The 27,500-nt window shown below is 36.4% G+C and overlaps 1 protein-coding gene across 2 annotated transcripts in view; it reads left to right on the top strand.

Annotated features, from left to right (window-relative positions):
- Positions 1-10,187, top strand: part of tle2c (TLE family member 2, transcriptional corepressor c) — a 55,804-nt gene extending 45,617 nt beyond the window's left edge. For both annotated transcript variants that reach the window (XM_056445666.1, XM_056445665.1), the window contains exons 10-14: positions 2,840-2,890; positions 4,142-4,294; positions 4,455-4,574; positions 7,508-7,793; positions 9,871-10,187. In XM_056445666.1, the coding sequence (XP_056301641.1) occupies positions 2,840-2,890; positions 4,142-4,294; positions 4,455-4,574 (324 nt within the window). In that variant the 3' untranslated portion in view covers positions 7,508-7,793; positions 9,871-10,187. The remainder of the gene's footprint in view (positions 1-2,839; positions 2,891-4,141; positions 4,295-4,454; positions 4,575-7,507; positions 7,794-9,870) is intronic.
- The last annotated feature ends 17,313 nt before the right edge of the window (positions 10,188-27,500 follow it).

Here is a 27,500-nt window from a genome sequence, read left to right as displayed (position 1 = left end):
GTAGAAATAAAGTACAAAGTTTAACAACATATAAAAGAGCTGTCTGTACAACCAGAAACATGGAGGTGTTCCTGGAGTCTGTGATTTTTCACTTGTGCTTCACGTTGATCAGCAGACTTTGCCATTGAATATTAATGCTCATTATTTATTTAAAGTCATATCATTTTATCCCTGATCACCGACTTGTGAATTTACCCGCCAAATCAGAGGGAAACTGCTCAGATCAGGCTTTTTCCTAGCTCATAATGCACTTTTCAGGTTTTTAAGTATTAATAAATCTCAGAGGTTTCTCACAGTTTGCTTGGAGGTCTAAAACACTGACACAAACGAGTCGACAGCAAGAATATTGAGCTAGGAAATTAGAAAACACAAGCTATTTTGATGTTAATTTAGATCAGGGGTGTCCAAACTCTGTCCTGGAGTGCCGGTGTCCTGCATATTTTAGTTCCAAACCCAATTAGGCACACCTGAACAAGCTAATCAAGCTCCTTCTAGGTATACTAGAAACTTTCAGGCAGGTGTGTTAAAGGTAGTCGGAGCTAAACTATGCAGTGCACCGACCGAGTTTGGGCAGCCCTGCTGTAGATGCAATTGTAGTTTTTATGAGTTTGAATTATTTTTCTGTTTTTGTTTTATTTTAGAGTTATTTCATACTAATGTCGTTTTAGATTTTTACATTAGATTTGCCTTTTAATGTAGGATTATTTTCTGTTTTTGTAGTTTATTTGACTAAATCAAGTTAAACTGAGTAAAACTAGAACCAGCTAAAATAACTTACATGTTTTATAAATAGTGATGGGCAAAAATGAATTGCGAAACAAAGGTTTTTCAAAATAAAAGTTTGTTTTGACATAATATATGTGTGTGTATTATAAATTTATTATGTTTATATGATACACACACACACATATATACACAAATACATAAATATATAAATTTAGATATAATTTGTATATGCATATATTTTTTTAAAGGATTTTCTGAAATATATTCATGCCTTTGTGTATGTGCGTGTGTATATATATATATTCATTTATTTTATTTTCAGCTTAGCCCCTTTATTAATCTGGGGTCGCCACAGCGGAATGAACCTCCTACTTATCCAGCATATGTTTTTCGCAGTGGATGTCCTTCCAGCTGCAACCCATTATTGGAAAACATCAATACACACTCATTCACACACATACACTACGAACAATTTTAGCATACCCAATTCACCTATAGTGCATGTCTTTAGACTGTTGGGGAAACCGGAGCACCCGGAGGAAACCCACGTCAACACGGGAAGAACATGCAAACTCCACACAGAAATGCCAACTGACCCAGCCAGGACTCGAACCAGTGACCTACTTGATGTGATATATATATATATATATATATATATATATATATATATATATATATATTGAGCATATAGTAGTAGTACAAATATATTTAATATAAAGTAGTTCCTCTTACTAAGGAGCTTTTGAGACTCTCTGTGTTTAACTCTTCGGAGAGTCTCAAAAATCGTTTTGTAAGAGGAACTACTTTCTTCCGCCACTCATTCACATCTGCACCTGACTGTCAGAACAGCAGAAACCATTGCTCATTCACCAACATCACTTTAGAGCTAGTGCTTGAATGATTCTCTAGCACAGGGGTCACCAAACTTGTTCCTGGAGGGCCGGTGTCCAACAGATTTTAGTTCCAACCCTAATCAAACACACCTAAACAAGCTAATCAAGGTCTTACTAGGTACACATGAAACATCCAGGCAGGTGTGCTGAGGCAAGTTGGAGCTAAACCCTGCAGGGACACCGGCCCTCCTGGACCGAGATTGGTGACCCCTGCTCTAGCATAATGTCTAAAGTGATGACAAAACAGGTGATTTTGCTCACATATTAAGATTATAAGGCTGAACGGATTGAAATGCCATCAGTCTACAGAGATTTCCCAGTATTTCTCTGTTGCAATTGGAATTTCTCAATAATTAACCCCAAAAAGGCCAGATCAACGCAAACACTAGCACTTTCTGTGGTATAAAGCAAATATAAAGATATAAAGCAATACGAAATACAAAAGCAAGAGATCGACTTAAAATGTGACTTACCTGATTTATGATTTGATCTGCTGTAGTTTGAAATTTACGCTGAGAAAATGCTGTTTTTCTCACCTAAGGACGATTTATGCAGTCTCTGTTGCCATCTTGTGGCGAAACTTCACCCGTCACTTTCTTTGGTCTGCTCAGGCTGAACGAAGATAATGATGGCGGCCGATGCACTTAATCTAATGCTATTTGCAATCAAAACAACTTGATTCTCCACTAAAAAAGCCTCAAAAGTACATTATGTACATAAATATATTTATATATTCAGTTTACAGTTTTATTTTTAATATTTCATATTATCATCATCATCATCCTCATCATTATTGTTAATAAATGTAATCTTTCTATATATAAATATAGTATTATTCATATTTTGAAAAGCTTTTATTTCTATATTTTATATTCTTATTTTACTTGTTTCATTTTCAGTAAATTTCTCTTCTTTTTTTGTTATTTTTGTCATTTTGTCATGTGTCCTTTCATTAGTTGCTTTTAGTTATTACTATTAGTTAGCATTTATTTTAATTCCATTTTTTTTATCTTCCTCAAATGATACACATTTCAGTTAGTTTCCAGCAGTTTTTATATTTATTTCACATTATTTCAATTCACTCTATGTCAAGACAAACACGAGAACCTGTAGATCTAAGCAGAAGTGTCTATTCATGAGAAACAACAAAGATTTTAGCGTTTAATGAAGTATTAGAAGCTCATGATTTGGTTGATCTGATCTTGTGTATTTTCCTGCAGGAAAGCGGCAGTAAAAATGAAGACGCTCTCAGAAGAGACGGCGCTAAAGAGGTGTGAAAACAGATACTTTCTCTCTTCCTCGCATTATACAAAATTACACTGTATTGAATACCATCTGCTGGCATGGTGGCTCAGTGGTTAGCACTGCCGCCTCACAGCAAGAAGCTCACTGGTTCAAGTCCCGGCTGGGCCATTTGGCATTTCTGTGTGGAGTTTGCATGTTCTCCCCCGGTTGGCATGGATTTCCTCCGGGTGCTTTGGTTTTTTCCACAGCCTAAAGACATGTGCTATAGGTGAATTGGGTAAACTAAATTGGCAGTAGTGTATTTTTTTTACTCTGCTCTTACTGAGAACAAGCAATTGCAAACATCTTTGTTCAATATACACTACCTGACAAAAGTCTTGTCATCGAGCAACAAATAATAACTCGACTTCTAGTTGATCATTTGGAAAAGTGGCAGAAGGTAGATTTTTCTGGTGAATCATCTGTTGAACTGCATCCCAGTATTCACAAATACTGCAGAAGACCTACTGGAACCCACATGGCCCCAAGATTCTCACAGAGATCAGTCAAGTTTGGTGAAGGAAAAATCATGGTTTGGGGTTACATTCAGTATGAGCGTGTGTGAGAGATCTGCATAGTGGATGGCAACATCAACAGCCTGAGGTATCAAGACATTTGTGCTGCCCATCACATTACCAACCACAGGAGAGGGTAAGTTCTTCAGCAGGATAGCGCTCCTTCTCATACTTCAGCCTCCACATCAAAGTTCTTGTAAGCAAAGAAGGTCAAGGTGCTCCAGGATTGGCCAGCCCAGTCACCAGACATCAACATTATTGAGCATGTCTAGGGTAAGATGGAGGAGGCATTGAAGATAATTCCAAAGAATCTTGATGAGCTCTGGGAGTCCTGCACGAACGCTCTCTTTGCCATTCCAGATGACTTTATTAATAAGTGATTTGAGTCATTGCAGAGATGTATGGATGCAGTCCTCCAAGCTCATAGGAGTCATACACAATATTCATTCTTCTTCCACTGCACCATGACTTTATATTCTATACTGTACATTATTTCTGTTAAGTGACAATACTTTTGTTTAGGCAAAGTCAAACCTTACTGTCCTAATTAAATAATTTAAAATCAAGGCATGATCATATTTTATTGTGGTAAAATATGCGTAATCTAGAGGCATTTGCCTTTCTCCAAAAGAAAAATATTATATTAGACTATTATTAATGGTTATGATTAGAGTGAAGTTTGTGAAGATGTTCTGTATTGTGTGTGTGTGTGTGTGTTTGCAGAAAAGCGTGTCTCCTGCTGGAGTTTCTCCCAGGTCTACTGAAGGGAACGGGTTAAACAGTTCTCCAGTGCTGCGCAAGAATCCATCCAGAGAAGGTTCATCCTCTCCTCCGTCTCAACCTCGCTCACCTGCACTCTGCAAGAGCCCAACCCAGGTGCACATCAGCTCATTTTTTACATTTGAAATAAACTTCATATTTTTGATTTTCGAAACAAAATAAATCAAATATGGGTCGTGTTTTCATTGTTTGATAGTTGTTTTTGTCTTTATAAAAGCCTGTAATGAGTTGTTTGTTTTCCTCTCTGTTGTTGCAGGAAAAGGTGCGATCTCCGTCTCCATCAGCGTCTCATGAGTCTCTGTCTCCTGGCTCTCCAGCAGCTCCTCGTCCTCTGTCCTCCTCTGCCCGCGGCCCGTCTCCCGCTCTCAAACACTAGGTCAGTCCTGACTCACTCTCTTAAAATCAATCCTGACTCACGTTCATAAAGCTTACTGTAAACCAGGGCCACAGCAGACGCCTTTTCTACGGCCTGTCATCTCATCCCGCTGTCGGCTACAAATGCTTTTCCCAGTTGACCTACCAGTAAGTCCCACCCTCCTTAGTTACTGTTGCTAACTCGTACAAACAAACTGACTTTCCAATTAGCTGAAAGCTTAGGGGCCGTTCACACAGAATGCATTTCATTCATTCATTTTTCTTCATCTTAGTCCATTTATTCATCAGGGGTCGCCACAGTGGAATGAACCGCCAACTATTCCAGCATATGTTTTACACAGCGGATGCCCTTCCAGCTGCAACCCAGTACTGGGAAACACCCACACACACTCATTCACACTCATACACTACAGCCAATTTAGTTTATTCCCCTATAGCGCATGTGTTAGGACTGTGGGGGAAACCGGAGCACCCGGACGAAACCCACAGCAACATGGGGAGAACATGCAAACTCCACACAGAAATGCCAACTCACCCAGCTGGGACTCGAACCAGCAACCTTCCTGCTGTGAGGCGACAGTGCTAACCACTATGCCACCGTGTCGCCCCTCAGAATGCATTTCTTTTCTAGAAATGAAACCACTATGCACTGATGAGCATTGTTTTTTTTTTAGACAGTGTGTCATTTTGAAAGGTATTCAATTTTCACGAGCAGTGCAGCTCATCACTGTCAGTTCCATAGTAATGGATCAATCAGAAGAGCTTGGAGGTGGGACAAAAGTTGAGAGCTTGTGTTTATAGTAGAAAGTTGGCATGACAACTGTTATTTCATGGCGGAGCAAGCCTAATAAATACATGTAACCATTGACTTCCATAGTAGGAAAAACAAATACAATGCAAGTCAATGGTTACAGGTTTCTATCATTTTTCAAAATATCTTCATTTGGGTCTCAACAGAAGAAACCCAAACTAGTTTTTCGAAGACTAAACTACTTGAAGTCACTTTTATGCAATGTGGATTATAAATTCTAAATTCGCTGTAGAGATGGGTTTTGAAACATTTCGAAGTCTAGTAGGAAAAACAAATACTAAGTCAGTGGTTACAGGTTTCCAACATTTTTCAAAATATCTTTTACTGGGGTTTAAATTGAAGAAAGAAAATCGAACTTATTTCTCAAAGGTCAGGTGTCACAAAAAACTGTAGCAATACCTGAAAACGACCACTAGGTGTCACAGTAGACACAGGTTTCCAAATGTTTCAAAGCCTAATAAAAAATGTCAGAACCCTGTAACCTTTGACTTCCATAGTAGGAAAAACAAATACTATACAAGTTAATGGTTACAGCTTTCCAACATTTTTCAAATTATCGGTTTCAATTGAAGAAAGAAACAAACTTGTTTTTCGATCCTTTATACAACATCACCTTTATAAAATGGTTATAATTACTGAATTCGCTTAACGGTTTCTTTGTTTTAGAGCAATACCTGAAAACAACCACTAGTTGTCACAGTAGAAACAGGTTTTGAAATGTTTCGAAGCCTAGTAGGAAAAACAAATACTATGCAAGTCAGTGGTTACAGGTTTCCAACATTTTTCAAACTATCTTCATTTGGGTTTCAATAAAAGAAAGAAACTCAAATGACCACTTGGTGTCGCAGTAGAGACGGGTTTTGAAACGTTTCCAAGCCAAAAAAATGGTCAGAAACCTGTGATCATTGACTTCCATAGTAGGGAAAACAAATACTGCGCAAGTCAATGGTTACGGGTTTCCAACATTTTTCAAAATATCTTCATTTGGGTTTCAACAGAAAAAAGAAACAGACTTGTTTTACGAACCGTTATACAACATCACCTTTATGCAATGTTGGTTATAATATTAAATTCGATTAACGTTTTTTTTTGTTTCCGTTTCAGAGCAATACCTGAAAACAAGCACTAGGTGTCACAGTAGAGACAGGTTTTGAAATGTTTCGAAGCCTAGTAGGAAAAACAAATACTATGCAAGTCAGTGGTTACAGGTTTCCAACATTTTTCAAACTATCTTCATTTGGGTTTCAATTAAAGAAAGAAACTCAAATGACCACTTGGTGTCGCAGTAGAGACGGGTTTTGAAACGTTTGGAAGCCAAAAAAAATGGTCAGAAACCTGTGATCATTGACTTCCATTGTAGGACAAAGTAATACTATGCAAGTCAATGGATACAGGTTTCCAACATTTTTTAAATTATCGTAATTTGGGTTTCAACTGAAGAAAAAACCCTCAAACATCCACTAGGTGTCACTGTAGAGACAGGTTTGGAAGCTTAATAAAAATGTCAGAAACCTGTAATTATTGACTTCCATAGTAGGAAAAACAAACACTATACAAGTCAGTAGTTACAGGTTTCCAACATTTTTCAAACTATCTTCATTTGGGTTTCCATTAAAGAAAGAAACTCAAATGACCACTTGGTGTCGCAGTAGAGACGGGTTTTGAAAAGTTTCGAAGCCAAAAAATGGTCAGAAACCTGTGATCATTGACTTCCATAGTAGGACAAAGTAATACTATGCAAGTCAATGGATACAGGTTTCCAACATTTTTTTAATTATCTTAATTTGGGTTTCAACTGAAGAAAAAACCCTCAAACATCCACTAGGTGTCACTGTTGAGACAGGTTTGGAAGCTTAATAAAAATGTCAGAAACCTGTAATTATTGACTTCCATAGTAGGAAAAACAAACACTATACAAGTCAATGGTTACAGGTTTTCAACATTTTTCAAAATATCTTAATTTGGGTTTCAACTGAAGTAAAAAAACTCAATAGACCACTTGGTGTCACTGTAGAGACGGGTTTCTAAATGTTTCAAAGCCTTGACACATTTGCTTAGTTTCTTTCAGTCTATCATGAAGACTTGCTCTACAATTTGCTGTCTGTTTTTTTTTTACCCCACAGGACCCACTCCTAACCATGGAGTGAGACTAGTGAAAGACAGCCGCTACCCCTCCCCAGCCCGCCCTTCCCAGAATGCACGGGGCCAGTCCCAGAATGCACCGGTCGGGCCCTGAGCGCTCGGGCCGGGGCATCAGGTGCCTTTCAGAAGCCCTTCATCCGTCCTCGTGGCCCTCCGAGCCGAACTCTGAGCGAAGCACATCTGTGTTTTCCACACACCGGGCGTAATCAGCCAATCAGCTGGCCTGACAGATCCGTCGGCCAATTAGAAAGCAAGCTGAATATTCTGGTGAGCTGCAACTGTTACTTTATTAAATGTATATAAAAATATGTGTACATATGTTTATTTTTCATCATGCTGTTAGTGTCCATCAAATTCAGGGATAGTTCACCCCCCCAAAAAAATCTGTTTTTACTTGTTACTTTATTTGTCACAGACATGTTTCAGTTTCTTTCTTGTGTTGAAACACAAATTAAGATATTTTGAAAAATGTTGGAAACCTGTTATCATTGATTTTCATGTGTTTTTTCTACTATGGAAGTCAATGGTCACAGGTTTCTAACATGTTTCTAAATATCTTTATATGTATTCAAATAAAGGGCTAGTTAATAGTGAGTACATTTACATTTTTTACGTTTTTATTTTAAATTACTTCTTTAATATAAACAGATTTTTATAGAAATAATACACTCACCGGCCACTTTATTAGGTACATCTGTCTAATTGCTTGTTATTTTTAATCAGCCAATCACATGGCAGCAACTCAATGCATGGCAGCAACTGAGCATCAGAATGGGGAAGAAAGGGGATTTAAGTGACTTTGAATGTGGCATGGTTGTTGGTGCCAGATGGGCTGCTCTGAGTATTTCAGAAACTGCTGATATACTGGGATTTTCCCACATGCCTTGTCGAGGTCAGAGGAGAATGGCCAGACTGGTTTGATTAACTCGAATAACCACTCGTTACAACCAAGGTATGCAGAAGAGCATCGCTGAACGCACATCACAACCAACCTTGAGGCGGATGGGCTACAGCAGCAGAAGAACACACTGCCTCACCAAAATTGAATAGAAGATTGGAAAAACATTGCCTGGTCTGATGAGTCTCGATTTCTGCTGCCATATGTAGAATTTTATGTCAACAACATGAAAGTTCAGGCTGGTGATGGTGGTGTAATTTTCTTGGCACGCTTTGGGCTCATTAGTACCAATTGAGCATCATGTCAACACCACAGCCTACCTGAGTATTGTTGCTGACCATGTCCATCCCTTTATGACCACAGTGTACTCATCTTCTGATGGCTACTTCCAGCAGGATAACACCATGTCATAAAGAACAAATCATCTCTGACTGGTTTTTTGAACATGACAATGAGTTTACTGTACTCAAATGGCCTCCACAGTCACCAGTCCTCAATCTAATAGAGCACTTTTGGGATGTGGTGGAATGGGAGAATGGGACAAATCTGCAGCAACTGCTTGATGCTATCATGTCAATATGGAGCAAAATCTCTGAGGAAAATTTCCAGTCCAACCCGGTACTATTGAGGTATACCTAATAAACTGGCCGGTGATTCTGTACAAATCTATTCCAATATTGTTTCTAATATTTTATGTCAAAACGGTCAATTGTGTGTGTGTGTATATATATGTGTGTGTATATATATATATACATGTATGCATATACATATACACACACATATATATATATATATATATGTGTGTGTGTGTGTATATGTATATGCATATATGCATATATGTACACAAGTGTCCATTTTGACAAAATATATAGTGTTATCATTTATATTAACTATAAATTTATATGTATATTTATTTTAATGTATATTTTCACAAATATTTTTACCTATTTAATCTATATAATGTAATATATTTTTGAGGGAAGAAAAATCATGATTTTGATGGAAAAGGTTTGAGAAATTATCCCTGAGAAATTGTTTGGGTCTTTACCCTGAGTATACATGCAATTAATTACTTGAAAGATTATATTTTTAACAGATTAAAAAGTAAAAATTATTATAAAAAGCTTCATCTGTAAATTTGGATTTATATGTAATAATGCAGAGTTATGTTATGGTCTCTAAGATAATCATTTGCTAGATCAGCAACATCATGATAATTGCTCTAGAAAAAAAATTAGATGTTTATGAATTTAGTTGATTATTAATTTCATTGTTCCTTAAAACCTTGGGAGGTGGAAGAAAAATATGGCATAAAATTTAAATACACAAACAGAATCATCACATGCTCTATATTCCTATAATTCTCACCTACTATGTGAAGCTATCTTTCATTTTTAAATGAAGTTAATTTCTGTGGTCTAATCCTGGGCTTTATTTGTCTTTCAGTGTGACCGGCAAATGGAGGCAAGATACTGATTTGACTGTATCATCTCCCACACAGAAATGGACTGAGATACTTTTACTGCCACTTTTATCAACACGAGTTCAAAACTAAAGACACAATCAAACGGACATTAAAGTTTTCCTGTTTTACCACCGTCTCACTTTGTTCCCCAAGAGCTGCAAAGTCCCTCAACCTATCACATGGTTTCCCCTCATCGAGACAGATTTGAATAAAACTGATTTCAAGTGTATAGCACTACTTTCACGCAGTATTGAAAGAGATAAATAAACCTGCATCTGTTGTTTATATTATACATAAACACTCGCTTTTTGAAGTGTATTTATTACAATTACAGCTAATTACTAGAGCATCACATGCTTATGATTGACCATGGCTGGTCCTGCAATAGCTAATGCATGATTGACCAATCAGATGATTCCTAACTCACCATATATTACCAGTTTCATACCTGTCATCTTTGTTTGGAAGAATCCACCTGTATTCCTCCTCCCTTTTCCTAGATAGGGTGGCATGGCGGCCCAGTGGTTAGCACTGTTGCCTCGCAGCAAGAATGCCACTGGTTTAAGTCCTTATCAAGCCAGTCAACGTTTCTGTAAAGATTTATATGTTTTCCCCATGCTCGCGTGGGTTTCCCCCGGGTTCCTCTAAAGATATGCGACATAAGTGAACTGACTAAACCAAATCGGCACCATAGACGAGCAGTATTTCTCTTCATAGCAATCCCTAATTTGTCATTAGCCACAAATAAGCAGGCTAGATCTACCCGCACTCAAACCAATCAGCAACCTCCTGCTCACCCTCGAAAAGCAAGTACGTAAGTAACTAAAACTGCAATTCATCGAAATTCTGCTAGTCCTGTCTCCATAATAGAGCACATTTCTGTTGAGCCCACTGTTAAAATGGCCGACTTTACAGCAGAAAAAAAAGGTGTTTACAGCCTGGTACAAAGAACGATTTTGGTTCATATAGCTAATATTACCCTTCATGACAACTCTGAGAGGGTGAATTTTTTTATAGCTCATCTGTTTCCTTTATATTAAGTTTTATTACATCTGCATAATTAAGGGCGTGGCCACTTGAGTGACAGCTAGGTCTCGCTGGTCGCCGTCACTTCACCTCAGCTGATTCCGGCTGATTAGCCACTGAACTCAGCATATTCATCGTATTTTTGTGTTGTTTTATGTGGCTTTACACAGTCAATTCCCTCTTGGAATTATTTCTTGCAATTATCAGATGAAATGGCATGCTGTGTGCACTTAAATGTGCTCACAAACCATTCACATGGCCTCCATTTCCAGGTGAGTGAAGTTATATACTTCTATACCATCTCTATAAAGTCTACAGTCATCTGAAGCGTTATCATACAGTGTTCTGCCTGGATTTCATAAAAAGCCTTGCATTCACTAACACAGACTATATCTGAAGTGTTTGGATGTAATTCTCATTTTCTTCCTGTAGAAAAACATAAGAACAATGTTTAGTGGCTTGATGTATTACAGCAGTGTTTTTAAAAGTCTAAACACTTTATTGATATAGTAAACAACCAAGCACATGTGGTCAGAACACAAACGAGTCGCAGGTAATAAAGTATTAAGCGTTTCTCCCAAAGAAAAGCCTGTCTATGCAAATTGCTAGCTGGCGTCTGTAGCTCCGCTCACGCTCCGTTTCTTTGCCCTCGTTTGGTATCCCCCGGTAGGTGCGATGACGCACAAACAAAATGGCGTCAGTTGGCCACACCTACTTAAAGCTTCTTTTGCGTTCTTCAGAAACACATGGGTGGCATCACGGATACTACCTCCATATCTTTCTACAGCCTATAGCTCAAACTCGCCTCTCACCCTGCTAATAGGAGGGAGCCAAGGGCTCGAGGGTCTTCTGAAATCAGGGCTCTCTCCCAGGACAGCAAGCCAAACACGCTTCATAATCAATCATCAGCTAAGTGTGAACTCTTGAAATTATATTCATTAGTTGTTTTTTTATTATAGTTATTGCATAACAACAACACTAGCATACAAACACATGTGGAATACAGCACTGAAATGTTTTTTTTTTTTATTAATTAATATCAAAGGAACAAATCATAAATACAGGGGATATATGAATGACAAGATGTTCACATAAGAAAATGATTCCAAAATTACATCCTTATAGCTTTTTTATTTGTTTCAATATGCTGCTTAAGATCAATGTTCATTCATTCATTTATTCTCCTTCAGCTTTATTCATCAGGGGTCGCCACAGTGGAATGAACTGCCAACTTATCCAGCATGTGTTTTACACAGCGGATGCCCTTCCAGCCGCAACCTAGTACTGGGAAATACCCATACACTCTCCTTCACACACATACACTACGGCCTATTTGGTTTATTCAATTCACCTATATCGCATGTGTTTGGACTGCGGGGGAAACCGGAGCACCCGGAGGAAACCCACACCAACATGGGGAGAACATGCAAACTCCACACAGAAATGCCAACTGACCCAGCCGGGACTCGAACCAGCGACCTTCTTGCTGTGAGGCGACAGCGCTACCCACTGCACCACCGCCCGCCCCCACTAGAGAATTAAAAATAATTAAAAAAAATACAGGCATATATATATGAAAAGAAAACGATTCCACAATTGCATATGAACATCCTTATTGCCTTTTTATTTGTAAGATCTTCTAGTTTGTTCAATATACTGCTTAAGATCAAATTTAAACAAATAAATAGGTTTATATAGGTTATTTTTGTTTCGTGTACATGGTATTTACCATATATAATATGTAAAATTAAGCAAATTTAGCTCTGAAGATTCATTTTAATTTTATTTCAAATAAATATCTTACAACAAGACTGAAATTTTAATTAAAGTTAAGATATAAGGGTGGCTGAGTGGTTAGCACTGTCACCTCACAGCAAGAAAGTTGATTGTTCGAGTCTCGACTGGGCCAGTTGGCATCTCTTTGTAGTTTGCATGTTCTCCCTGTGTTGGTGTGGGTTTCCTCCAGGAGCTCCGGTTTCCCCCCCAGTCCAAACACACGTGCTATAGGTGAATTGGATGAACTAAATTGGCTGTAGTGTATGAGTGTGTGTATGGATGTTTTCCAGTACTGGGTTACTGGAAGGGCATCCGCTGTGTAAAACATATCATCACCTTAGAATTATAAGGTTACATCTGACATTTTTGTCTAAATTGAGTTATTGACATTCTTATTAGATAACTTATTTACATTATGGGATGTTTTTTTTAATAAGTCGTTTACATTTTAAGACTTAATTAAACTAATGTTACACACATACTGTTTGCTATGGGATGCAAAAACTTTGAAGCTCAATATCTCAAAATCATTCAGAACGCAGATAGAACCTTAAAATACCAAGGTGACGATGCTGGATAAATTGGCGGTTCATTCCGCTGTGGCGACCCCTGATTAATAAAGGGACTAAGCTGAAGGAAAATGAATGAATGAATGTACTAAGAACATTCTTCTAAAAGCCTTTAATAGTAAGATTAGAACGTTTTCTAACAAATAATGCTATGGGGATGTTCCGTTCACATTATTCATATCGTTTAACATTGACCACTTTTCATTTATTCATTTTCTTTTCGGCTTAGTCCCTTTATTAATCAGGGGTCGCCACAGCGGAATGAACCGCCAACTTATCCAGCACATGTTTTAAGCCGCGGATGCCCTTCCAGCTGCAACCCATCACTGGGAAACACCCATACACTCTCATTCACACACATACACCACGGCCAATTTAGCTTACCAAATTCACCTATAGCGCATGTCTTTGGACTGTGGGGGAAACCCACGCTAACATGGGGAGAACATGCAAACTCCACACAGAAATGCCAACTGACCCAGCCGAAGCTCGATCCAGTGACCTTCTTGCTGTGAAGCGACAACGCTACCCACTACGCCATCTCATTGATAACTTTTAAGGAACGTTATAGGGAAAGTTGTGGGTTTGTTCCCTGTTAGCTGGGAGTTTGTATTAAAATTCCGTTTTAAAGGGATAGTTCACCCACGTTTTGTCATCGTTTACTCACCTTTGACTTGTGGGAAACTTGTTTCAGTTTCTTTCATATCTTAAACACGAGAAGATATTATGAAAAATGTTGTAAACCTGTAACTATTGACCTTCATAGTATTTCTTTATATAGAAGTCAATAGTTACAGGTCTTTAGCTTTCTTCAAAACATCTTCTTTTGTGTTCAACAGAAGAACAAAAACTCTCAAAGGTTTAAAACCATTTGAAGCAGAGTAAATAGTACGTCAGTTTTCCTTTTAGGCTGAATAATCCCTTAAAGTAGAAAAAATGTTTCCCAAATTCCATTCGTGGAGGTGATTCATAGAAAATGTAGCAGGCTTAAGTGGAAGATTTCTGCCACCTAGTGGAAACAAACACAAAAAGACCTCAGACATTCCCTAATATGGCTATTTTCATGTTTTGCGTTCAGAATTTTATGTTGACGGTATAAAATTAGATTTGTTTCTGTATACATATTTTAAATAGTTAAAAGTATTTCAAATAAAGTATTTTAGTTTAATTCAATCACATGTTATAATAAATATTATCAGTAAAATATATCATTATAAAATACAACATTATAAAGCTGCAGGTCCAGAGACCCAACTGCACGCTCAGACGGCTCAGACCTGCACTTCCGATCGTTTTCTCAGACAGCGCTACCTGCTGTTTGAAAAATCGCCTATAAACTCAATCCAGCTGCTTATAAATTATAACTTAACATAATATTTTACAGTAGAAAAATTGTGTATGATTGAATACATTATTTTTCTAGTTATGGGTTGCAGCTGGAAGGGCATCCGCTGCGTAAAACATATGCTAGATAAGTTGGCGGTTCATTCCGCTGTGGCAACCCCACATTAATAACGGGACTAAGCTGAAAAGAAAATGAATGAATGATTACATTATTATATAAAATATTAAAGATACTAAATTATGATTTACTGCATTAATTCTGATGAATTTGTATTAATTGTATTTGTAAATAGATATTGTTCAGTTACTTAAATATTTTCAGTCATTTATTGTTTTGTTTTTTTATTAAGGATTTTTCACACACTTAAGTATTGAGTTGAGGGAATGGATAATATCTCTTTCTTCACATACAATAAATGATAATACTATTGATAAACGTATCAATGATAATATATATTATATATTATATATGATAATATATATAAAGTCAACCACATATTGTCTTTATTTCTTAAGGGTGAGGTTTGGGGTGGTTTCACCCAAACTAGAACCGCCACTGGCTAAATTAATTCAACAATGTCAACTGTTTATCTCTATGAAAGATGTAAAATAAGCCCATTTTCTAAAATGAAAGGGGATTCCCTACTGAAAAAACAAGCTTAAACCAGCCTATGCTGGTTGACTGGTTTTAGCTGTCAAACCAGCCTGGAAATGGCCAAAACCCCTCTAAAACCAGGCTGGTCAACCAGCTAAAACCAGCTAACCAGCCTAGGCTGGTTTAAGCTGGCTTTTTCAGCAGGGTTGTCTCTAAAAATAACTTAGAAGCTCCGATTCCCCCCATAATGTTCGGCTATTTTATTACCTTTTCTTTAAAGGTTTCTTTGGGGAACCAAAGATGCTTCTTGTGAAACCTATTTTCAACACTAGGCAGTGCTGTAATTCAACACAACAGTCTTTAGTCTAGGCTTTTAAACGGGTTTATTCTTGTTTGCTACACGAGGAACAAGTTACATGACCTAGCTTGACTGTTTGTTTGCTAACATTTCCAAACTGCCATCGAAACAAACCGTTAAAAGCCAATCAATAATCCTGTGAACACTGAATGTTGAAACCTGTTTGGTTGACGTCAAACGCCGATAGATTTAATGCGTCTAAAATCATTGAAGGGATATGAGCGCATGTTTTGGCTGAAGTGCTCAAACAGTTTTATCTGAGTGATGTAAGACAGAAACGTGAAATATCGCCGGTCAAACGCAGGTCAGAGAACGCCTTTATTGTGAAGCTCTGGAAACATTTCTTTTGGCATTGTGTCCTTCACTGATTTACTTGAAAACTGGGACAGAAGACTTTATATGACAGCAGGCCTGTAGCCAGCCTGGTAAGAAGGGTGTTTTTTTTTTTTTTTTTGTTTTTTGTTTTTTATATATATAAAAGTGGACCTTTTTGCAGTTATACGCCTCAGTTTCTATTTAACTATGAGATTTAAATACTGTATCTTGGTGACATTTTAAGCAGTACTTTTTTTTTTTGCTGGATTAACTTAATCAGATGTCATCATAACCACACTTTTTGATGTACTAAAAATATTTTATACAAATTTGCAATAAAGAAACATTAAAACAAATGTATTACATCATAGGAAATTCATTATCATTAGGAAAAAATTGGAATCTGTTAAAGTTTTAAAGTAAAAAAAACTGTAGCCTATACTGTCATTTATTAGACAAAAAACAAACTGGCCTGCACATGCAACTGCCCTCAGTCACAATTTGGCCATTTCAATAAAAATAATAATTAAAACATAATAATAATATAATAATAATTAATTCTGCAGAATTTTTCTAGCCTCTTTGGTTAATAAAAGTGCATTTTAAAATTCCTGGATATCAACATTAGCCTAAATATATTCATAATAATTTAATATGCTCCACTTCTGGTGCTTCACACCTTTTTATTGCTCATTTTTATTTCAGAAATAAGGTCCAAGATTTAGAATAAAGTTACCTGTAAAATGTTTTCCCTGTTTAAAAACAATACAGTAGTGAAAGAAGACTTCTCTTACATCAGATTATAGTCCCACCGAAGTAACAGCCGACAGAGCATTCTGTTTGGTCTTAAAGCCCTTTTCGATGGATTATTTTCATTATTTATGATGGCAAAGCAGTCGAAATAGGACAAATAAGCTCATTATATGGGACAAATTCTGGTCCTTTGTCAGTGAGGGTGGGTCTTCCGAACCCCCCTGGCTAAAGGTCTGAAAAGTTAGAACATGTTTATGCTTATAGTAAACATGTTTTAATAGAATGTTGGCTGTGAAAGTGCACCCACAGGTGTTTCAGGCGCAGGCCAGATTTTCTCCAGGTCATGATTTATTTTATTTATATTAATTTATGAATGATTATACCTGTCCAGTTTCATCTGGAATGCATCCCAGATCACCTTCTGAAGTGGTTTGAGCGATCGCATATCTGATCAGAATAAAACGAATGAAGTGACCAAACAGCCTCATAAACACAGACGTGACGGGAATAAATATTGAATATAAATATATTATATTAATTATATAAGAAATATATTATATAATATTAAATTACATCAAATAATTAAAAGGACAAATGCTGGACCTTTTGGCCGTGGGGGTGGTTATTAGCAAGTAACATGTTATTAGGTTATGTGACCGCTAGATGGCAGCAGTGACGTCGCATTGTAAACATCTGCATTCTTATAAAGCTCGTCGGTTCTCTCTGTGTTGTCAGTTCTCTCGGTGTTGCTGTTTGTACTTGACCAAGGTGAGTTCAATACCTGACGGTACGAGTGGAGCCACGCCAATCTCACGAAGTCCGCTTCGTGAAGCTTCACTCGGGCCCGTCTGTGCTGTAGTTCCTTGCGGTTTGCGTACATAAACGCAATATCGCGAAGAATATTACGTATTTGTTGCTCGAAATGTGCCGCCGAGCAACATTCCAGTGAACACTGGCACGGACTGGCGCCCGGTCAGCTCGTGCACTCCCTGGGGCGAGGCGGCTTGTGAACCCTAGGCAGGGAGCAATACAAGCCCTGAGGACCCTCAGGGAAACACGGGAGGCCGGTAGTGGGACCCCGCTGCGAGGGTTATGGTGGGTGGGAGCAGCGAGGCCCACTCATCGTCTATTTTAAACTATAGTTTCAAACTTTAGTTTACTATAGTTTAAAATAGAAACCATGGTAACTGTAATGTTTTAACTGTATGTCTGGCTGTTGTAATGTTTTGCTTTGTTTTTCAGCAGAGTTGCTGAGCTAAGAAGGACTATTGAAGACAACCGTTGAAGACAACTGCGGGTTATATTCATGAGCGCGCGCATTATAATGTTTCCGTGCTGTTTTCTGAAAGTTTATCTTGTTTAAATAAGTTTGCAGGTCAAACAAAATAAACTATACTCTTTCTAAACACCTGTCTCGTGTTTTATTGGTCTTCTACAGCAATTCACTGTCATATAAGTCCATTGAATGCATTTGTATGCAACATGGTTTGACAATAAAGTAGTCTAACAAATAAATAGCTGTTATAAATGTATAATTTGTATAAATTGTATAAAAAGTTAATCAAAGATGTCATAACTGTATTTATTATTATTCTGTATATTTAAAACCAGCAGAATATACTGTATATTTACACTGTTATTCAAAAATTGTGACAAGACAAGAATGGGTATTGTTTTTGTTTCATGTCAAACTACTATATGTTACAGGTTGACTACAGAAGGTATAGGCTATATCATAATATTGGTAGTCAGGGTTATTTTAATGACCCAAATCAAGTAAAATGTCTCTTACGCAAGTACTTTTAGCATGCAAAAGTCAAATTTAATTTATGGAAGTCAATATTAATTTATGAATGGTTATACCAGTCCAATTTCATCTGGAATGCATCCCAGATCACCTTCTGAAGTGGTTTGAGCGATCGGATTTATATCCGATTAGAAGAAAACGAATGAAGTGACCAAACAGCCTTAAAAACACAGACGTGACGGGAAGTGCGGCCAGTTAGCCTAGAACCTCATGGATAGGGGCATATTTTCATCTGTTAGGAAGTGACTTTTGCCTTACCCTGTTTGGCAGTCTTTTTGAACATATGTTCAATAATTTGCGATATTGACGCCGATGCCTGCCTGGCCTTTTCTGCCCCTCTTGCTCTTTTCGACCCACAGCGTTACTCAGTATGGATGAGTGATGTGCGGATCGATACTAAAATATCAATTTCTCCGATACCAGCTTTGTATGTTCTAGAATCGATTATCTTATCAAAATATCGATATTTCAATATTTTGGAGGAAATATGTAGTTTATGGAAATTAAAAATACTGCGGAAAGTACTTTTGTTACGTAACAACAATCACCATAGTTTCTCTGAACAATGCCAACTTAGTCGGAACTACTTGTTCTTCCGCCAGCCAAATCATGTGGCACTGTACAACTGCAGATCACGCTAGCTAGCCTCTCAGTCCACTGGGCTGGCACATGTTGTTCTGTTACGGTCATTGGATATGGGTGACCGAAACGAAGTTATGTGTGGAGCTACAGTACTTCACTTCCATAAACACAGACGATGTGGTTTGTGACACGTGTAACAAAACAGTGAGGTACCAACTACCACAAACCCAACCAAACACCTACATATAAATCACAAGACAAAATATGACTACGTCATGACTTGGTGGTCAGAAAAGGAGGAAAGGAGAGGCACAGGTGCTGCTACGATGAGACAGACATCACTTTCAGAGTCCTTAGGTGCAGCAGGCCAATAATATCCAGCTGCAGGCACTATCCAGGGGTGCGAGTCCGAAAACCCGCGTTAGCCAACTTAGGTCGCAAGTTGTGTTGTACACAGTTTGCTGATTTTATGTTTCCTAAATCCATCGTTCCAATGAACATTCGCAAACTACGTCGCTAACTTCTATGCTTGCAACTATACCTTTGGAGCTGTAGTTAGAAACACAGTTCCTGGCTGTGTTCTATTGCCACTTAACCCCCCTATGACCTATTCATTCAGAGCATTCTAACAGTAAAATTTGGAATGATTTCTTTAATAAATAAAGCATTAAAGTCATCACTCTTAGGTGTAATTTGCTTTCAAAGTATTTTTGCTGTTCCGTTTTAGTGATCTTCATGATTACAATTGTGCTCCCTTCACAGTGCACTTTGAAAACATTGATGTCATTTTGAACACAGCCTCATGACGAAAGCTATAGGTAACCTATTATTTAAAATAGAAGATGTTACGTCTCCAAAGCTTGCGAAAACAAATAACATAGCATAGGTTAATGCTTTTAATTTATAGTAGGTTATTTATTAAGTATCTGTACTGTATATGACATGGGCCTGTTGCTTTGAACATTTCTGCAGTGTCAAATTGTAAAAGTAAGCTTTTCATAAAAAAATAAAATAAACAATATCCTACTTAATAATAATAATAACAATCGTCATAATCATTAATATTATTATTAAAGTAGGATTTTTTATTTCCTAATAAATAATAAATATTAATGTAATTTCTTAATAAATAGCCTCATTATTTATTTATTTATATGATATATATATATATATATATATATATATATATATATATATATATATATATATATATATATATATATATATATATATATATGATAGTAGAATACGTGTTAGTTTTTGTAAGTAATTTTTTTTTAATGTTTTAGAATAGAATATGTAATATTCCTAATAATATTTTTAAAGGAAACATTGGTCCTGTATGTGCCGTATGCATTTATTTCAATTAATATGGAAAATGAGTGCATGTTTTTACCAAAACTAATATTGGATTTTTTTAAAATGCGTGTGCGTGTAAAACAATTCTTCTCTAAAGAAGTTATTACTCCACCCCTTTTAGAGCATCATTATGGGCGTTAGATGTTCAGACAGGCATTTTAAGATATACATGCTCAGATGCTGTCAATAAATCTGTAAATTGGCTCTTTTTCTGTATGATAATTCTTCATCAATAAACAAGAATAACCTGTAAAAGGTCTCGTATTTAGTATGAAGTGACACCTTTAAGTACACTACTTGTTACTTTAATTTCCCAAACAGTAATTTTTGGAAAGTATCGGTATTGGATCGGTATCGCCGATACTCGCCTTCAATTTACTTGGTCTCAGATCGGATAAGTGGTATCGCACATCACTTGGATGTCGCATCAAAGATTCAAATGTTACCACTCAGTGGGTTATGTCACGTGACTCGGGTCACATTATTGTGGCTTTGAGGCTCTATGGGATTTGAATTACTGGCCATAGTTATTTAAAATTACACTTTATTACAATATATACTAAATATAAATATATTATATAATATTAAATTACATAAAATAATTAAAAGGACAAATTCTGGACCCTTTGGCCGTGAGGGGTGGTTCGTTCGAATCACCTGAACCCCCCCTGGCTACGGGCATGTGACAGGCTTATTTTGGATGGATTGTTTTCTTTTTTCTTTCTCTAGTCTTTGAATATATATGCAATAGTTGAATGCAGAATTATTAGCTCTCTTGTTTGTAATTGTAATTATTTTTTCCAAGTTATGTAGAGATTTTTTTAACACATTTCTAAACATAATAGCCTAATAACTAATTTCTTTATTTTGCCACGAGGATAATATTTACATTATGTTAAGATCTTAAGTAAGTAATATTTTACTAGATTTAGATACAATGGTTTGTTGTGTAGACAATCTGAAAAAATATTGCTTAAGGGGGCTAATATTATTGACCTCAAATAGTTTTAAATAAATAAGACTTTCTCTAGAAGAAAAAATATTCTCGGAAATTCTGTGAAAATTTCCCTGCTCATTAAATATCACTTGAGAACTGAAAAAGAACAAATATTTCAAAGGAGATAATAATTTTGTCCTCAACTGTTACTGTATATTATTATTATTGATTTATAAAGGTATAGCTGTAAAATTAAAGTAATAATTTGTAACTTTTCTGTATTGACAAATCCATATTTTGCACATATAGATGCAGAAGTTTTTATGTTTGTGGATTTATTATCAGTTATTAACAGTTTATTATAGAAATGATAGATTTTAGATTTAGATATTATAGAAATTATAGAAATAAACCTAATAGTCAAGACTATTAGAAAGCCAAGGATTTAAAAAGCCAAGTTGATGTACTGAAATTAAACAATCAAATAGAAATGATTTAGCAAAAATGTTACAATAATAAATAAATCACAAAAATTGTAATATAAATGTAGTTTTTGCAGGCTATTAATTAAAGTAAATAAATAAATATTTTAAAAAATCTAAATAAAAATATTATTAAAATTGTAATAGTACTATTAAATAAATACAATATACAGTGCATCTGGAAAGTTTTCATAGCGCTTCAATTTTTCCACTTTTTTTATGTTACAGCCTTATTCCAAAATGGATTAAATTAATTTATTTCCTCAAAATTCTGCACACAATACCCCATAATGACAATGTGAACAAAGAGATTTTGAAATTGTTGCAAATTTATAAAAAAAAAAACCCTGAAAAATCACATGTACATCAGTAATCCCAGCCTTTGGCGTGAAGCTCTAAATTGAGCTCTGGTACATTCTGTTTGCACTGATCATTCTTGAGATGTTTCAGCAGCTTAATTGGAGTTAATCTGTGGTGAATTCAGTTGATTGGACATGATTTGAAAAGGCATACACCGGTCTATATAAGGTCCCAGGGTTAACAGTGCATGTCAAAGCACAAACCAAGCATGAAGACAAAGGAATTGTCTGTAGACCTCAGAGACAGGATTGTTTTGAGGCACAAGGCTGGGGAAGGTTACAGAAACATTTCTGCTGCTCTGAAAGTTTCAATGAGCAAAGTGACTACATCATCCGTAAGTGGAAGATGTTTGGAACCACCAGGACTCTTTCTAGAGCTGGCCGACCATCTAAGCTGAGTGATCGGGGGAGAAGGGCCTTAGTCAGGGAGGTGATCAATAACCCGATGTTCACTCTGTTTGAGCTCCAGTGTTCTTCTGTGGAGAGAGGAGAACCTTACAGAAGGACAACCATCTGTGCAGCAATCCACCAATCAGGCCTGTATGGTAGAGTGGCCAGACGGAATCTACTCCCTGACTGGAATTTGCCAAAAGGCATCTGAAGGACTCTCAGACCATAAGAAACTAAATTCTCTGGTCTGATGAGACTAAAATTGAACTCTTTGGAGTGAATGCCAGGTGTTACGTTTGGAGAAAACCTGGCAGCGCTCATCACCAGGCTAATACCATCCCTACAGTGAAGCATGGTGGCGGCAGCATCATGCTGTGGGGATGTTTTTCAGCAGCGGGAACTGGTAGACTAGTCAGGATAGAGGGAAAGATGAATGCAGCAATGTACAGAGACATCCTGAATGAAAACCTGCTTCAGAGTGCTCTTGACCTCAGACTGGGGTGACGGTTCATCTTCCAGCTGGACAATGACCCAAAGCACACCGCCAAAATATCAATGGAGTGGCTTCATAACAACTCTGTAAATGTGCTTGAGTAACCCAGCCAGAGCCCAGACCTAAATCCTATTGAACATCTTTGGAAAGATCTGAAAATAGCTGTACACTATCGCTTCCCATCCAGCCTGATAGAGCTTGAGAGGTACTGCAAAGAGGAATGGGCAAAAATTCCCAAAGACAGGTGTGCCAAGCTTGTGGCATCATATTCAAAAAGACTTGAGGCTGTAATTGCTGCCAAAGGTGCATGACAAAGTATTGAGCAAAGGCTGTGAATACTGATGTACATGTGATTTTTCAACTTTTTTATTTTTAATAAATTTGCAACAATTTCAAGAAATATTTTTTCATTTTGTCATTATGGGGGATTGTGTGTTGAATTTTGAGGAAATAAGTGAGTTTAATCCATTCTGCAATAAGGCTGCAACATAAAAAATGTGGAAAAAGTGAAGCGCTATGAATACTTTCCGGAAGCACTGTATGAATATTAATATTAAAAGTGTCAAGGCTGATAAAAATGGCATTTTTTAATATGGAAATAAATGTTTTTTTAGAAAAGATGTGATTTTTATACACTGAAAAATTCATTGGATTTACTCATTTTTTAGAAAGTAAAAGAATTAAAAAGTTGTAAATTTATATGGGCTGAATTTAGCAACTTAAATTTAGTAATGTTCAACTTTGCTTAAATTCAGCCCATATAAATTGTTTGCAAGTGTACAAAGGCATAATAAATGTAAGTAAAGCGTCTAATTTTTTAAATATTAAAATAAAGGATCATATAAAGATGATCACATTTAAAGTTATATTTCTGTTATGAAAGCTCTAGTCAAATTTCATCTTTTTTTAGTGTTTTTTTTTGTGCCAGGGTGGAAAAACAGCTTTTGTTGCATGACATGATCTGTAAATAAAGCTTTGTATAGGAGCAGGATGTCACGTGTTCACGACACAATACGTCAATGAAAACAAGCCCAGTAGGAGCCTATTCATAGACACAATGTAAAAGAACATTTTATATACACTCGTTACAATGAGGCTTTGCCTTCAGGACATTAAATAAGATTTTTTTATTCCAGATCTCCTGCAATAAAAGCTGTTAGAAAGAAGCAACAGAGAAATCAACAGATGCTGTCAATGTCCTTGAGCAAAATGTCCCTAAGGGAGAAAAAAAATGTGATTTATGTGACGATTTTGACTGCTCTGTTAGACATTTTTTGTTCTTCTGTAATTTACAGGCAGCACTGTTACAGCAACTGCCCCTTTACAGTAACTTACCCGTAATTGTGTTTTACAGTAGCACAATTTCATTTTTATTCACGGTAAAATAGCCTTTCCACAACTTCTTTATATGGCAAAAAGACCGCATGTTTTACAGTAGCAGGGCTCTACTGTAATTTAATTTCCCTACAGTAAAATAGTATTATCGCAACTTCTTTTTTTTGGTAAAAAGACCCTGTGTTTTACAGTAGAAGGGCGCTACCGCAATTTCATTATTTTTTTTACAGAAAAATAGCCTTACCACAAATTCTTTTTATGATAGAAAGACCCTGTGTTTTACAGTAGCAGGGCCCTACTGTACTTTAATTTTCTTACAGTAAAATAGTATTATCGCAACTTCTTTTTTTTGGTAAAAAAACCTTGTGTTTTACAGTAGAAGGGCACTACCGCAATTTCATAATTTTTTTTTTTTACAGAAAAATAGCCTTACCACAACTTCTTTTTATGATAAAAAGACCCTGTGTTTTACAGTAGCAGGGCCCTACTGTAATTTAATTTCTTTACAGTAAAATAGTATTATCGCAACTTCTTTGTTTTTGGTAAAAAGACCATGTGTTTTACAGTAGAAGGGCACTACCGCAATTTCATTATTTTTTATTTACAGAAAAATAGCCTTACCACAACTCCTTTTATGATAGAAAGACCATGTGTTTTACAGTAGCAGGACGCTACTACAATTTCAGGGTTCTATTTACAGTAAAAAAAAGCCTTACCGCAATTTCTTTTTATGATTAAAAAAAAATCACGTGTTTTACAGTAGCAGGGCGCTACCGCAATTTCATTTTTTTTTACAGTAAAATAGCCTTACCGCAACATCTTTTTATGGCAAAAGGACCATGTGTTTTACAATAGCAGGACCCTACCACAATTTCAGGGTTCTTTTTACAGTAAAATAGCCTTACCGCAACTTTTTTTTAATGGTAAAAAAAAACATGTGTTTCACAGTAGCAGGGCGCTCTTAGTATTTACTACTGAATTTAATTCATTTAAAAAACTCATTTTGTCTTCAACTACAGTAGCAGAACTTGATTACTTTGACTACAGTAAAATACAGCAAAATCCTAAAATGCAGTTAGTTCCGGTAAAAGTTTTAAAATGACCCACAATGCAGTGCATATTACAGTAGTGAACTGTAAAGAATGTATGTATTATTTCACAGGGCGTTTTTGCAGTAAATGCGGCAAAGTGTAACTCTGCTCTAAACATTATTCATTTGGATTTGCTCAATTTTTATTTTGGGTAAGTGGTTGCAAACAATTAATGTGCACCAAAAAATAAATTAAACTGAGTGATGTTTAACTTCATTTGTTTAAATTCAGCTTATATAAATTGTTTGCAACCACTTACCTTAAAAAAAAAAAGTAAATCCAATGAATCATTTTCTTCAGCGTACAATCGTCTGTGTATTAGATAAGCATGTAAAAGTTCATCCGATCAAAAACACATGCTAAAAAAAAAAAAATATAGTGTTTAGTAAAAGTTGATCTCGCGCCTGATTCGAGCAAATGTAATAATGAAACTTGGCCTAGCAGACAGTAAAAACACAATTCAGATAACGCTGACGTTCAAATATAAAGTGTTAGCGACTGATAAGATAAAACCATTAAAGGCATCTGTGAACTTTGACCACTTTCTAAACTCTCTCATTTTCAGCAAGAGCACACAGACTCAGAACAACTCTTTATTTCATGTTAATATGAACAAATATAAAACAAAAGCAATGATAATAATAATAATAATAATTATATGTGCAACAGTCATACGCTACACACGCAAACAACTTCTTATAAAGTCACAAAAGCATTACCAAAAGTATAATCAGACTAGATCACAGGTGTCAGACTCCGTTCCTGTAGGGCTGCAGCTCTGCTGTTTAGTTCCAACCCTAATTAAACACACTTTATCAAACTAATAACAGTGCTTTAGGCTTGTTTGATGCCTACAGATAGGTGTGTTGAAGCAGGGCTTGAACTAAACTATGCAGGGCTGCGGCCCTCCAGGAATTGAGTTTGACACCCCTGGACTAGATGATAATATTCATGTACGTTTCTTGGAGCTCTATAAGCATTATAAGTGGTTTAGAAATATCATTGGGGGAAAATAAACACTTCAGTAGCTTAAATTAGTTTGTTTTTTTTGTCAAAATGTTTGCTTTTGACAGCAATTTAATGCACATCGTTGATATAATGATGACTTAAATGTTAATAAAATAATGTGTTAAACTTCATTAGTTTATGAAATATAGTTGAAGTCCAAATTATTTGACCTCCTGTGAATTATTATTATTATTTTTAAAATATTTCCCAAGTGCTGTTTAACAAAGGGATTTTTCGCAGTATTTTACTTTAACATTTTTTTCTTCTAGAGAAAGTCTTATTTCTTCCAGACTAGCTTTATATATATATATATAATTATTTTTTAGGGGTTTTCAACCTTAATTTTGACAGGACAGTAGAGAGAATTGACAGGAAAGTATGGGGAGCAGAGAGAAGGGAAGGATCGGCATAGGACCTCGAGGCGGGAATCTAACCAGGGTCGCTGCGGAGTGCATGTGTCGGTGCACTTTCCACTGCGCCGTAGGCACCGACCCAGACTAGCTTTTTAAATCATTTTTATTTTGTCAAGATTATTGAGAAAATATTTGTTATTTATTTTGATTGTCTACAGAACGGGCTGCACGGTGGTGCAGTGGGTAGCACAATCGCCTTACAGCAAGAAGGTCGATTGTTCGAGCCCTGGCTGAGTCAGTTGGCATTTCTGTGTGGAGTTTGCATGTTCTCCACATGTTGGCATGGGTTTCCTCCAGGTGCTCCTGTTTCCCCCACAGTACTAACACATGTGCTATAGGTGAATTGAATAAACTAAATTGGCCGTAGTGTATGAATGTGTATGGATGTTTCTGAGTGTTGCGTTGCAACTGGAAGGGCATCCGCTGCGTAAAACATATGCTGGATAAGTTGGCGGTTCATTCTGCTGTGGTGACTCTTGATTAATAAAGGAACTAAGCTAAAAAAGAACAAACCAATGTTGTCCAACGCTGTAAAAAAAAAGCTTACTGTCTTAAATTGATTAGTTGAATCAAATGAAGTGTTCGAGTCCTCTCAACTCACATTAGTCAAACTGACTAA

Source organism: Danio aesculapii, chromosome 2 (assembly GCF_903798145.1).
Source record: "Danio aesculapii chromosome 2, fDanAes4.1, whole genome shotgun sequence".
NCBI lineage: Eukaryota > Metazoa > Chordata > Actinopteri > Cypriniformes > Danionidae > Danio > Danio aesculapii.
This window is presented reverse-complemented; position numbering and strand designations above follow the sequence as displayed.